Consider the following 14,191-nt stretch of genomic DNA (forward strand, 5'->3'; position numbering starts at 1 on the left):
TCGTGATAATTCAGCTTTGGGTAAGCGAACCAATTTATACTCTCTACCTTATTATTCCCACTTTTAATCAGAAGACACCTGTAGACTAAGTAACACAAGTCATTACGTTTCAGCGTCCTTCAGTTGTTTTGCCGAAATCAGCCTAGGCCTGGTCAGGACACTTAACGTCCACCAAAGGCGCTCTCCAGCCCCTGGATATTAATAAGAACAGAAGCACACGACTTTCTGTGGGCGTGCCGTAGGGAGACCAGTCAGCAGATGTGTGTTAATTTTGGAGCCTTGACTTCTTCTCAGAGGAATTTAACTCCACCCCTCCGTCCGGAATGGAAAAACAACGCCCCCATTCCCGCCCTTCACCACCTCCTGGCCTCCTCCCACTTGTCCTTTGGTCTTCTGTTTTAGAAGTTCTGATTTTTCCTAGACAGCTAGAGGAAAGTCAGGTACCAAAAGTGGAGGTCTGTTATTTCATTCGTTCTGGTGGGACACGGGAGAGGCGATCACACTTTGTAACTGGCTCTCCAGGAGAGGACCAATGTAGCCCTGGAAACTTCAGCGCCTGCGTTGGGCTCCAGGTTTGATTGACAAGGACGGGCCGAGGGAAAGTGCGGGGGGGCGGGGGGCGGGGAGGCCGCAGGTCGAGCCCGGGACAAAGAGGTTTTTGGCTGCCACCAAGGAGAGGGAAGGGCTCCTTGGGGTAACTGGCCTTTGTGCGCTAAGGGGCATTTCGTGAGGTCGTTTTCTCATTCGGAGAGAGGGCTGGCGGGCGGGCGGGCTGGTGGAGGCAGCCGGGCGGGAAGAAGGGCCCGGCGAGGAGAGGGCGCTGGGCCGGGGTGGGGACTGTGCCGTCGTCACGTGGCCTCAGCCACCACCGGCTTGGGGCTGTTCTTCCGGGTTGGAGGCGCCGCGCCGCGGGGCTGGAGCCCGGGTCTGCCAGCGCGGCGTCCCCTCGCAACCCGCGGCCGCCCCGCCTCCCTGCCAAGGTGAGCGTCAAGGCGGCGGCAGCCCGGGCGCGCTCCTGGGGCGCAGCTGGGGAAGGGGCGCGGGGCTGGTCCAGAAGATCCCGGCGCCCGCGGAGAAGGAGACCTGTCAAGGAGCCGAAGGGGGCGGGGTCGGCAGTGACCCCGGCACGTGGTGGACCCTCGGGAGCCTTGGGCCGGGAAGGAGAACTGTGCCTCGAGGGCCCCCTTTCTTGTCTCGAGCGGGGGCGACGTGGAAGCAAGTGGGGGATGGTGGATTCGAAAACTGCGTCTTCGCTGAGGGCAGGAAACGAGGTGTCAGCTGTGCAGGTGCAGATTTTGGAGCTTTGTGGGGCGGCGGGAGTTGTACGGGGTTGTTTCAGGTTACAGGATGGAAGGAGGGAAGGAGGTCATAGAGGACTCTTGGTACGGGGTGCACCCGGAGAGGTGGCACCTGGACGCCCCGAAATTGTTCTTGAACCCGGAGGGAATTTGGGGTGGGTGACTGGCTGGAGACACAGTTGGTGTCGAAAGTTGTGAGTGTATGTCGGAGGCGGGCTGGTGGTGGTCGGGGCATGCCTCTATTGGGCCGAGAGTGGGGCCGGGGCTGGCAATGCGGGAGAGACAGCGGAGGGGGCAGAGCTGATTCGAACCCCGGAGGCGGAATGACTATTACGCCGCCTCGGCCAATCGGCTTCCGGGGAAGGTTATAAATAGCGGTCCCGGGCAGATGCCAGCAGGGTGGCAGTTTAGTTGCAGAGGGAGGAGCTAAACCCGTGGCTTTGGGCGACGTCACGCTGCCTGCCAGTCTAAGCTTTTGTAGGGTATTGTGTCCTTGGTTGGTTTGTCTCGTTTTAGAAGTGTAACTTGTTTAATAAAGTTGCAGGCGTCCTTTATTTGCTCTCTGGTGCAGGGAAGTCCTTAAGGAATCTGTTCGTAAGGAGTCTTGTAGGACAGGCTCTGTTAGGAACGGTGAGGCTTGTGTGCTTTAATTTAAAATATTTCGCTCTTCTCCAGGGCACCCCTTTTACTTGCAAACTTTGGCTTTTTTTTTTTTTAATTGAATGGACAGTTTAGGATTGCTTTCTTATCAGCAAGTGTGCCCAGGCTGCTTAGCTTTGCTGATGGAATCACTTTTCCACAAAGCTACGTAGCATTTAATTTTTAAAGGAAATTTCCTGAAGCTCCTTGGAGAATGTGTTCATAGATCCCCAGGCTTCAGGTTACCTATCCCTAGTTATTCATTCACTCAGTCAAACAATACTTGTTGATTTCCTCTATTTTGTGCAAGGCACTGGGCCAGAGGTAATACCAAAGTGAACACTGATAGCAATTAAGATACTGTGTCCTTTTAATCCTCACAATAACCCTATATGATAGGTGCCATTATTATTTTCCCCATTTTAAAGGTGGTGAAATCAGACACAAAGAAGTGACTTGCCAGGGTGACACAGCTAATGCGTTGCAGAGTGGGGCCTTCCAACCAAGAGTTCACCCTCTTAGCCTCAATGCTATCCTCTCTCAGGTGCTTGCCTCCAAGGATTTTAATCTATTAGGGGAGATATTTACCAAAATAACTTACATTAAACGGCTGTATGAATGCCATACTAAAAAAAACAGTTTTTTTTTTCAATTTTGAGTTGTAAAGTTTTTCTCCATTGCTTAAAAGCCATAGAAGACATGGATAATATAACAGCAGAGCTTTAAAGTGAAGATAGGAGAAAATGTGACAATCAAGGTGGAATACAGTTGGCTCTTGAATAAGGGCCCTCTGTATCTGCAGTTGCTCCCCATCCGAGGATTCAGCCAACCATAGACTATGTATATTGTAGTATTGTTAATATTTACTATGGAAAAATAGCCGCCTAGGAGTGGACCCATGCAGTTCAAACCCCCGTTGTTCAAGGGTCAACTGTACTATCTTTGATGTAAACAAGTACTAGGCTGTAATAGCATGGTTCAGATATTCTCTGAATATCTTTCAGGGTCATTTTTATTTGATTTAGGCTTAGTGACATTTTCAAGTAGGCAGGGCTAATTTTCCAGGCTCCAGGCCATGAAATAGGACTTCAGCTTTAAAGCATTGCAAAATCTCATCTAATCATAAAACTTCTAGAGCCTAATGGGGTCCTAGAAAGGAGCTTTCCTGTGCTCGTTTTATAGATGAGCAGACTGTGGTGCTGAGAGATTCAGGTCAAACAGCGAGTGAGTGGCGGCAGGCTTAGACGATACTCGGCCTGTATTCTAGCCAGCTTTGTTCTTTTGCTGATGAGGTCTGGCTAAGCCTGACCAGTGAGAATGGTGGTTGTTGGGGAGCTGGGATGATCCAAGAAGAGAAACTAGGGTAAGTGGGGAAGTTGGGATAGGACTAGGTCCTTGGTAATGGTAGTTCAAAACCTCCCTCAAGACAAGAATTATCTTTTTTAAAAAAAAATTTTAAATTTAATTTAATTTATTTTTTTATACAGCAGGTCCTTATTAGTCATCAATTTTATACACATCAGTGTATACATGTCAATCCCAATCTCCCAGTTCCTCACACCACCACCCCCATCCCCCTGCCACTTACCCTGCTTGGTGTCCATACGTTTGTTCTCTACATATGTGTCTCAATTTCTGCCCTGCAAACTGGTTCATCTGTACCATTTTTCTAGGTTCCACATATATGCGTTACTATATGATATTTGTTTTTCTCTTTCTGACTTACTTCATTCTGTATGACAGACTCTAGATCCATCCACGTCTCAACAAATGACCCAATTTTGTTCCTTTTTATGGCTGAGTAATATTCCATTGTATACATATACCACATCTTCTTTATCCATTCGTCTGTCGATGGGCATTTAGGTTGCTTCCATGACCTGGCTATTGTAAATAGTGCTGCAATGAACATTGGGGTGCGTGTGTCTTTTCGAATTATGGTTTTCTCTGGGTATATGCACAGTAGCGGGATTGCTGGGTCATGTGGTAATTCTATTTTTAGTTTTCTAAGGAACCTCCATACTATTCTCCATAGTGGTTGTATCAATTTACATTCCCACCAACAGTGCAAGAGGGTTCCCTTTTCTCCACACCCACCCTCTCCAGCATTTGTTGTTTGTAGATTTTCTGATGATGCCCATTCTAACTGGTGTGAGGTAATACCTCATTGTAGTTTTGATTTGCATTTCTCTAATAATTAGTGATGTTGAACAGCTTTTCATGTGCTTCTTGGCCATCTGTATGTCTTCTTTGGAGAAATGTCTATTTAGGTCTTCTGCCCATTTTTGGATTGGGTTGTTTGTTTTTTTAATATTGAGCTGCATGAGCTGTTTATATATTTTGGAGATAAATCCTTTGTCTGTTGATTCGTTTGCAAATATTTTCTCCCATTCTGAGGGTTGTCTTTTCGTCTTGTTTATGGTTTCCTTTGCTGTGCAAAAGCTTTGAAGTTTCATTCGGTCCCATTTGTTTATTTTTGTTTTTATTTCCATTACTCTAGGAGGTGGATCAAAAAAGATCATGCTGTGATTTATGTCAAAGAGTGTTCTTCTTATGTTTTCCTCTAAGAGTTTTATAGTGTCTGCTTTTACATTTAGGTCTCTAATCCATTTTGAGTTTATTTTTGTGTATGGTGTTAGGGAGTGTTCTAATTTCATTCTTTTACATGTAGTTGTCCAGTTTTCCCAGCACCACTTACTGAAGAGGTTTTCTTTTCTCCATCGTATATCCTTGCCTCCTTTGTCATAGATTAGTTGACCATAGGTGCGTGGGTTTATCTCTGGGCTTTCTATCTTGTTCCATTGATCTATGTTTCTGTTTTTGTGCTAGTACCATATTGTCTTCATTACTGTAGCTTTGTAGTATAGTCTGAAGTCAGGGAGTCTGATTCCTCCAGCTCTGTTTTTTTCCCTCAAGACTGCTTTGGCTATTTGGGGTCTTTTGTGTCTCCGTACAAATTTTAAGTTTTTTGTTCTAGTTCTGTAAAAAATGCCATTGGTAATTGGATAGGGATTGCATTGAATCTGTAGATTGCTTTGGGTAGTAGAGTCATTATCATAATATTGATTCTTCCAATCCAAGAACATGGTATATCTCTCCATCTCTTGGTATCATCTTTAATTTCTTTCATCAGTGTCTTATAGTTTTCTGCATACAGGTCTTTTGTCTCCCTAGGTAGGTTTATTCCTAGGTATTTTATTCATTTTGTTGCAATGGTGAATGGGAGTGTTTCCTTAATTTCTCTTTCAGATTTTTCATGATTAGTATATAGGAATGCAAGAGATTTCCGTGCATTAATTTTGTATCCTGTAACTTTACCAAATTCATTGGTTAGCTCTAATAGTTTTCTGGTAGCATCTTTAAGATTCTCTATGTATAGTATCATGTCATCTGCAAACAGTGACAGTTTTACTTCTTCTTTTCCAATTTGTATTTTATTTCTTTTTCTTCTCTGATTGCTGTGGCTGGGACTTCCAAAACTATGTTGAATAATAGTGGCGAGAGTGGACATCCTTGTCTCATTTCTGATCTTAGAGGAAATGCTTTCAGTTTTTCACCATTGAGAATGATGTTTGCTGTGGGTTTGTCGTATATGGCCTTTATTATGTTGAGGTAGGTTCCCTCTATGCCCACTTTCTGGAGAGTTTTTATCATAAATGTGTGCTGAATTTTGTCAAAAGCTTTTTCTGCATCTATTGAGATGATCATATGGTTTTTACTCTTCAATTTGTCAATATGGTGTATCACATGGATTGATTTGCGTATGTTGAAGAATCCTTGCATCCCTGGGGTAAATCCCACTTGGCCATGGTGTATGATCCTTTTAATGTGTTGTTGGATTCTGTTTGCTAGCATTTTGTTGAGGATTTTTGCATCTATATTCATCAGTGATATTGGTCTGTAATTTTCTTTTTTTGTAGTATCTTTGTCTGGTTTTGGTATCAGGGTGATGGTGGCCTTATAGAATGAGTTTGGGAGTGTTCCTTCCTCTGCAATTTTTTGGAAGAGTTTGAGAAGGATGGGTGTTAGCTCTTCTCTAAATGTTTGATAGAATTCACCTGTGAAGCTATCTGGTCCTGGACTTTTGTTTGTTGGAAGATTTTTAATCACAGTTTCAATTTCATTACTAGTGATTGGTCTGTTCATATTTTCTATTTCTTCCTGGTTCAGTCTTGGAAGGTTATACCTTTCTAAGAAGTTGTCCATTTCTTCCAGGTTGTCCATTTTATTGGCATAGAGTTGCTTGTAGTAGTCTCTTAGGATGCTTTGTATTTCTGCTGTGTCTGTTGTAACTTCTCCTTTTTCCTTTCTAATTTTATTGATTTGAGTCCTCTCCCTCTTTTTCTTGATGTGTATGGCTAATGGTTTATCAATTTTGTTTATCTTTTCAAAGAACCAGCTTTTAGTTTTATTGATCTTTGCTATTGTTTTCTTTGTTTCTATTTCATTTATTTCTGCTCTGATCTTTATGATTTCTTTCCTTCTGCTAACTTTGGGTTTTGTTTGTTCTTCTTTCTCTAGTTCCTTCAGGTGTAAGGTTAGATTGTTTATTTGAGATTTTTCTTGTTTCTTGAGGTAGGCTTGTATAGCTATAAACTTCCCTTTCAGAACTGCTTTTGCTGCACCCCATAGCTTTTGGATCGTCGTGTTTTCACTGTCATTTGTCTCTAGGTATTTTTTGATTTCCTCTTTGATTTCTTCAGGCATCTCTTGGTTATTTAGTAACGTATTGTTTAACCTCCATGTGTTTGTGTTTTTTACGTTTTTTTCCCTGTAATTCATTTCTAATCTCATAGCGCTGTGGTCAGAAAAGATGCTTGATATGATTTCAATTTTCTTAAATTTACTGAGGCTTGATTTGTGACCCAAGATGTGATCTATCCTGGAGAATGTTTCGTGCACACTTGAGAAGAAAGTGTAGTCTGCTGTTTTTGGATGGAATGTCCTATAAGTATCAATTAAATCTATCTGGTCTATTGTATCATTTAAAGCTTGTGTTTCCTTATTTATTTTCATTTTGGATGATCTGTCCATTGGTGTAAGTGAGGTGTTAAAGTCCCCCACTATTATTGTGTTACTGTCAATTACCTCTTCTATAGCTGTTAGCAGTTGCCTTATGTATTGAGGTGCTCCTGTGTTGGTTGCATGTATATTTATAATTGTTATATCTTCTTCTTGGATTGATCCCCTGATCATTATGTAGTGTCCTTCCTTGTGTCTTGTAACATTCTTTATTTAAAGTCTATTTTATCTGATATGAGTATTACTACTCCAGCTTTCTTTTGATTTCCATTTGCATGGAATATATTTTTCCATCCCCTCACTTTCAGTCTGAATGTGTCCCTAGGTCTGAAATGGGTCTCTTGTAGACAGCATATATATGGGTCTTGTTTTTGTATCCATTCAGCAAGCCTGTGTCTTTTGGTTGGAGCATTTAATCCATTCACGTTTAAGGTAATTATCGATATGTATGTTCCTATGACCATTTTCTTAATTGTTTTGGGTTTGTTTTTGTAGGTCCTTTTCTTCTCTTGTGTTTCCCACTTAGAGAAGTTCCTGTAACGTTTGTTGTAGAGCTGGTTTGGTGGTGCTGAATTCTCTTAGCTTTTGCTTGTCTGTAAAGCCTTTGCTTTCTCCATCGAATCTGAATGAGATCCTTGCTGGGTAGAGTAATCTTGGTTGTAGGTTATTCCCTTTCATCACTTTAAGTATATCATGCCACTCCCTTCTGGCTTGTAGAGTTTCTGCTGAGAAATCAGCTGTTAACCTTATGGGAGTTCCCTTGTATGTTATTTGTCATTTTTCCCTTGCTGCTTTTAATAATTTTTCTTTGTCTTTAATTTTTGCCAGTTTGATTACTATATGTCTTGGCATATTTCTCCTTGGGTTTATCCTGTGTGGGACTCTCTGTGCTTCCTGGACTTGGGTGGCTATTACCTTTCCCATTTAGGGAAGTTTTTGGCTATAATCTCTTCAAATATTTTCTCTGGTCCTTTCTCTCTCTCTTCTCCTTCTGGGACCCCTATAATGCGAATTTTATTGCGTTTAATGTTGTCCCAGAGGTCTCTTAGGCTGTCTTCATTTCTTTTCATTCTTTTTTCTTTATTATGTTCCACAGCAGTGAATTCCACCATTCTGTCTTCCAGGTCACTTATCCATTCTTCTCCCTCAGTTATTCTGCTACTGACTCCTTCTAGTGTAGTTTTCATTTCAGTTATTGTATTGTTCATCTCTGTTTGTTCTTTAATTCTTCTAGGTCTTTGTTAAACATTTCTTGCATCTTCTCGATCTTTGCCTCCATTCTTTTTCCGGGGTCCTGGATCATCTTCACTATCGTTATTCTGAATTTTTTTTCTGGAAGGTTGCCTATCTCCACTTCATTTAGTTGTTTTTCTGGGGTTTTATCTTGTTCCTTCATCTGGTACATAGCTCTCTGCCTTTTCATCTTGTCTGTGTTTCTGTGAATGTGGTTTTTGTTCCACAGGCTGCAGGATTGTAGTTCTTCTTGTTTCTGCTGTCTGCCCTCTGATGGATGAGGCTATCTAAGAGGCTTATGCAAGTTTCCTGATGGGAGGGACTGGTGATGGGTACAGCTGACTGTTGCTCTGGTAGGCGGAGCTCAGTAAAACTTTAATCTGCTTGACTGCTGATGGGTGGGGCTGGGTTCCCTCCCTGTTGCTTGTTTGGCCTGAGGCAACCCAACACTGGAGCCTACCTGGGCTCTTTTGTGGGGTAATGGCGGACACTGGGAGAGCTCACGCCAAGGAGTACTTCCCAGAACTTCTGCTGCCAGTGTCCTTGTTAGCACGGTGAGCCACAGCACCCCCCCCGCCCCGCCCGGCTCTGCAGGAGACCCTCCAACACTAGCAGGTAGGTCTGGTTCAGTCTCCCCTGGGGTCACTGCTCCTTCCCCTGGGTCCCTATGCGCACACTACTTTGTGTGTGCCCTCCAAGAGTGGAGTCTCTGTTTCCCCCTGTTCTGTCGAAGTCCTGCCATCAAATCCTGCTGGGCTTCAAAGTCTGATTCTCTAGGAATTCCTCCTCCCATTGCCGGACCCTCAGGTTGGGAAGCCTGACGTGGGGCTCAGAACCTTCACTCCAGTGGGTGTACTTCTGTGGTATAAGTGTTCTCTAGTCTGTGAGTCACCCACCTAGCAGTTATGGGATTTGATTTTACTGTGATTGCACCCGTCCTACCATCTCATTGTGGCTTCTCCTTTATCTTTGGATGTGGGGTATCTTTTTTGGTGAGTTCCAGTGTCTTCCTGTCGATGATTGTCCAGCAGCTAGTTCTGATTCTGGTGCTCTCGCCAGAGGGAGTGAGAGCGCGTCCTTCTACTCCACCATCTTGGTTCCAAAATCCAAGAATTATATTTTATATATCTTTGTATCTCCCTCAGTTCTTGGCATAGATTCAGTGAATGTTTCCAGTGGGTGGCTGAATTCTGAACTTATTTGCTCTCTGTTCTCAGCCATGAATAACCCTAGAAGTGACCTATGAATGAATGAGGAAGGTATTTATTGACTCAGGAATGCTTTAGGACTGCGATGAAATGACATATATGGAAATGCTGTGAAAATATAAAACCTTCTATTTGAATGCAAAGAATTATTCCCATTTTTGATTGCATGCCTGAACACATCTTGCATGCTCCCTCTTCCTTAGCTTTTTTCATAGTATTCTCTCCTTCTCAAATGCCTTTCCCTTCCTTTTCTTAGCCTTGTAGGAGGACATGATCTCCTCTGATGCCTGGAACTTTGGATTTGTGTTACTCTGCTTTCTGTGTTATTACTTGTTGACTTTTCTTATCTCCAAGTCTGTGACCTATTCCAGTTTAATTCTACAGATGCTCCTAACGGCTGTGCCTCTGAGACTCAGCCCTCAGTACATGTTTGTTGAACTAAAGGACATCTTAAGAATAAGCCCTGGGCTTCCCTGGTGGCGCAGTGGTTGAGAGTCGGCCTGCCAGTGCAGGGGACACGGGTTCGGGCCCTGGTCTGGGAAGATCCCACGTGCCACGGAGCAACTGGGCCCGTGAGCCACAGCTGCTGAGCGTGCGCGTCTGGAGCCTGTGCTCCGCAACAAAAGAGGCCGCGATAGTGAGAGGCCCGCACACCGCAATGAAGAGTGGCCCCCGCTTGCCGCAACTGGAGAAAGCCCTCGCACAGAAACGAAACCCAACACAGCCAAAAATAAAATTAATTAATTAAAATACTTATTAAAAAAAAAAAAAAAAAAAGAATAAGCCCTACCTGGATCGAGCACTTCTGTTCCCATTGTTGCTTTCTGGTGTTTGTAGGAAGTTGCTTCAGGGAGTTGTGGCAGTAGTTATGACATAAAAAATGAGTTAGACCCTTCTTCCTCTGGAAGCTGGAAGTATGTTTATGGAGTCTGCTGGGTTTGGGTGCTGGACCCCAGTAGGGCCCGCATGATGGGGCAGAGCCTAAAGGCATAGTTAGTGGAGTTAGCTGAGGTTGATTGATGGAGTTCCAGGTCTTCTACTTCTTCCCATTTTTGAAGGAAAGAGAGCACTGGGAGTCAGGGGGATGGTGGGAGTGCCTTCCATGTACCCCTGGGGATCTGCCACGGAGGGTGGTTGAGGTAGCCACTGAAGCCTCAGAAACAGCAAAGGTCAATGACACTTCACCTAGCTCAGTTAGAGCTGGCAAAAACTGTCCACTTGTGGGAACCACTGAGAGAATTCCTAGTTATGCCCACATCTGCCAGCACAAACCTATGTGATAAGGTTAACCAGGGAATTTTTCTTTCTTTTTTAAAATTGGAGTCATATTCCATGCATGTTTAATTTTCTTGTGATGTACACCTAACAAACATGAATCTCTCATTCACTGAGTCAATCTGGGTTTGGGGGGGTATCTCACAGGATGAATACCCTGCTGCACTGAAAAGTATGCAGGTGTTTTCTGTATAACACGGTGGCTAAACAAGTACTACTGTATTGTACAGTATTTTAGACAATCTAAGGGAAATTATTGGTAATTTTGATTTTATGCAATTTTTGCTGGACAAGCTGACTTAGACAGTGACTTTCATGTAAGATGTGACTGGACTTTATAGCATTTTTTTTTAACTTTCCAGCTACATTAAGGATCAATTAGACTTATGTGACCTAGGCTTGGAATTGAATAGTGAGTTTATAACTACAATTTAAGTGGGAAACGAATTCCAAGTTTTAAATACCTGAATTGGAAACAAACTTTTGAAGCATCTTCTGTAAGTAAAGGACTTGGCAAATAAATTCATTGTAGATGCCCACATTTAACTGTTATTTTCCAACCTCTTTGAATTAGCTGGGTTTTGTTTTTTTTAATGTTTTTGATGTACAAAAGGCAAAGTATGTTTTTCTCAGCACATAAATGTTTCGTTTTCTTTCCTTTAGTGATTTACCTTCAAGGAAATTGGGGATTCAGAAAGTTGGGAGCTCCTGTGAACATGGCGAACCTACTGAAAACAGCGGTGGCTGGCTGTTCCTGCCCTTTCCTTAGCAGTTTGGGGTCCTGTAAGGTTCTACCTAGGAAGAAGGATTTTTTACGAACATTTCATACACATCAGGCGCTGTGGTGTAAAGCCCCTGTAAAACCAGGTAAAGTCTCACTTCATGTCATGGGAGCCAATAGATCTCCTGATGACAGATAAAATAAGGCACGCAGTTTTACAGCCCTGTGTTTGCCAGTGATCATTTTGAGTAAAAAACGAAATGAGTGCTTTCTTATATTTTCCATGTATGGAAGTTCCTGACTGTCAGTGCTAACAGAAAAGAAAATAAAACAGAAAAAAAAAAAGTCAAATCAGTTGAGTTGTACCCAGGGAACTATTGCTCATAGTATCTATTTCTCCTAGCAGCTCTTCCTCTTTCCTGGTCGGTGTTGGGGAATTGTACATATATGGCTCAGCTATGCTCAGGAATTAGGAACTAGGTGTATTAATTGATCTGCATTAATGTTTCTTGATTTAGTAAATGGCAACTTCATCTCAGTTGCTCAGGTCAGAAACCTTGGAGTCATTCCAGATCCTCATAATCGGTATAGGTCAGCTCTACCTTTTATCTAGAATCTCTCCTCTTCTCACCATCACCACTGTTATCATCCTGGTCCAAGCCACTATCATCTGTCACCTGGATTATTGCATTAGTCTTCTAAGTGGTCTCTGTGCTTTCTACTTCTGTCCCCGGCAACAGTCTGTTCTGTACGTGACAATGAGAATAATCTTTTTAAAATGAAAGATCATGTCACTCTTCTATTCAAAATTTGCAACTAACTTCCTAGGTCACACAGAGTAAGAGCTGAAGTCTTCTAGTGGCCTACAAGGCCTTCCTTGCTAGGACCTCCACTTGCTTCTGTTCTGGGGTGCAAGCCAGAAGGAGGAGAGTATCAAAGGGGAACCTTCTAAGCTGAGTCAGATCCCTTTAAGCATCTTGCCCAGAGACCCTCCTAGCACTCTGTATACACCTCATTGGCCAGAACTCAGACAGGTGGCAATATGTAGCTCTAAGGGAGACTTGGCCATTTAGTTTTTTATTCTAGATGGCAACATACTCAAATAAAAATAGCATTCTGTTATTTTTAGGGGAGGAACAGCGTGGTTATTTGAGAGAAACCAGAAGTCTTTGCCGTATAGAATAATTCCCTTTTTGTTTGTAGGACTATTTGTGCATTAAGGACGCCTAAACTGATAGGTTTTTTGAGTTCTTATGTCTGCCTTTTGTAGATTTCACAGCTCTTTTCTTGTTCTCTCATGATAAGTCACTACTGGCAGGGTACCTGCCTCTGAGAGCCCTCAGCCTTATCTTCAGATTTTTTTAAAGTGTTCTGAAAAGCCAGATTATCCAGTGTGATAAAATTGTGTATAAAGTAAAAGTCAGTAACTACATTGAGCACATGGGAATTGTCCTTGTGAGTGAAAGCGTGGACTTCAAGATCTCTATATCAACTGTGCATGAGACTTTTTTTGTTTGTTTAATTTCTGGTTCTTGACTGTTTCCTAGATAATTATTTTTTACCTCTAAAAGATGAGGGTCCTATTTATTCCTTAATATAACCACACTTTCATTACCACATTGAAAAGCATGAAAAGTAATTTCAGTCAGTATTCATATTTTCTCAATTTTTTCTTTTCTTTTTTTTTTTTTTAACAGTTGCCTTGTTCAAATGATGATCCAAACAGGGTCTCTTTTGATCTGTATGTTCCTCTCCTCTGTTTTCTTTTTAATTTATTTTTTGAAGAATTTAGTTGTCCTGTAGAATTTCTCACATTCTAGGTTTAGCTTATTGAATTCCCTTGGTATTATTTAACCAGTTTCTCTGTCGCTTGTATTTTCTGTAACATTTAGCTAGAGCTAGAGGCTTGATCAGACTCAGGTTTGCTTTTTTTGGCAAGTGTACTTCATAGGTGATGCTGTGTACTATCTGTTGCAGCACATCAGGAAGATTAATCAGTGAGTTTAGATGCTCTCAGTGTGATCCATCTATTGTGAAGTTCCCATCAGTTTTTCACTCAAAGGCTGTAGCAGTCATTTGATTGATGATCATTAACTAAATCTGTGATTTTATCAGGGGCTTTAAAATGGTGATATTCTATCATTTTATCTTCATTTATTAGCTAGAATTTTTCTATTAAAAAATCTTTCCCTGTATTACAGTCATCCCTTGGTATCCATGGGGAATTGGTTCTAGGACTTCCCGTGGATACCAAAATCTGTGGGTGCTCAAGTGCCTTATATAAAATGGTGTAGTATTTGCACATAACCTTCACACATCCTCCTGTACACTTTAAATCATCTTTAGGTTACTCATAATGCCTAATACAATCAAGTTTTGCTTTTCAGAACTTTCTGGATTTTTTTTTTTCTTTTTAATATTTTTGATCTGTGGTTGGTTGAATCCATGGATACGGAGGGCCAACTGTATTTAGTTACTCTGAGATTGTACTGGAAGGGTGGGTAGATGTTTGATTATTTTCCATTATTTACTAGTTTTGCTAATCTGTTCGTTTTCTTATGTATACATTTTCTACTTCTGCTGTAACAGATGATCACAAACTTACTGGCTTCATATAACACAAATTTATTATTTTACACTTCTGGAGGCCAAAGTCTGAAATGGTTCTCACTTCCACAGGCTCTAGGGGAGAATCTGTTTCCTTGCCTTTTCCAGCTTCTGGGGACTGCCTGCATTCCTTGGCGCATGGCCTCTTCCTCCGCCTTCCAATCCAGCAGGATAGCGTCTTCAAATTA

At 42.2% G+C, this 14,191-nt stretch overlaps 1 protein-coding gene across 4 annotated transcripts in view; it reads left to right on the forward strand.

Annotated features, from left to right (window-relative positions):
* The first annotated feature begins 364 nt into the window (after positions 1-364).
* Positions 365-14,191, forward strand: part of NNT (nicotinamide nucleotide transhydrogenase) — a 97,279-nt gene continuing 83,452 nt past the window's right edge. The window contains exons 1-2 of one of the 4 annotated variants that reach the window (XM_059916353.1): positions 365-572; positions 11,339-11,542. In XM_059916353.1, the coding sequence (XP_059772336.1) occupies positions 11,392-11,542 (151 nt within the window). In that variant the 5' untranslated portion in view covers positions 365-572; positions 11,339-11,391. The other 3 variants (XM_059916356.1, XM_059916354.1, XM_059916355.1) reach the window with 3 other exon arrangements.

Source organism: Balaenoptera ricei, chromosome 3, assembly GCF_028023285.1.
Source record: "Balaenoptera ricei isolate mBalRic1 chromosome 3, mBalRic1.hap2, whole genome shotgun sequence".
NCBI lineage: Eukaryota > Metazoa > Chordata > Mammalia > Artiodactyla > Balaenopteridae > Balaenoptera > Balaenoptera ricei.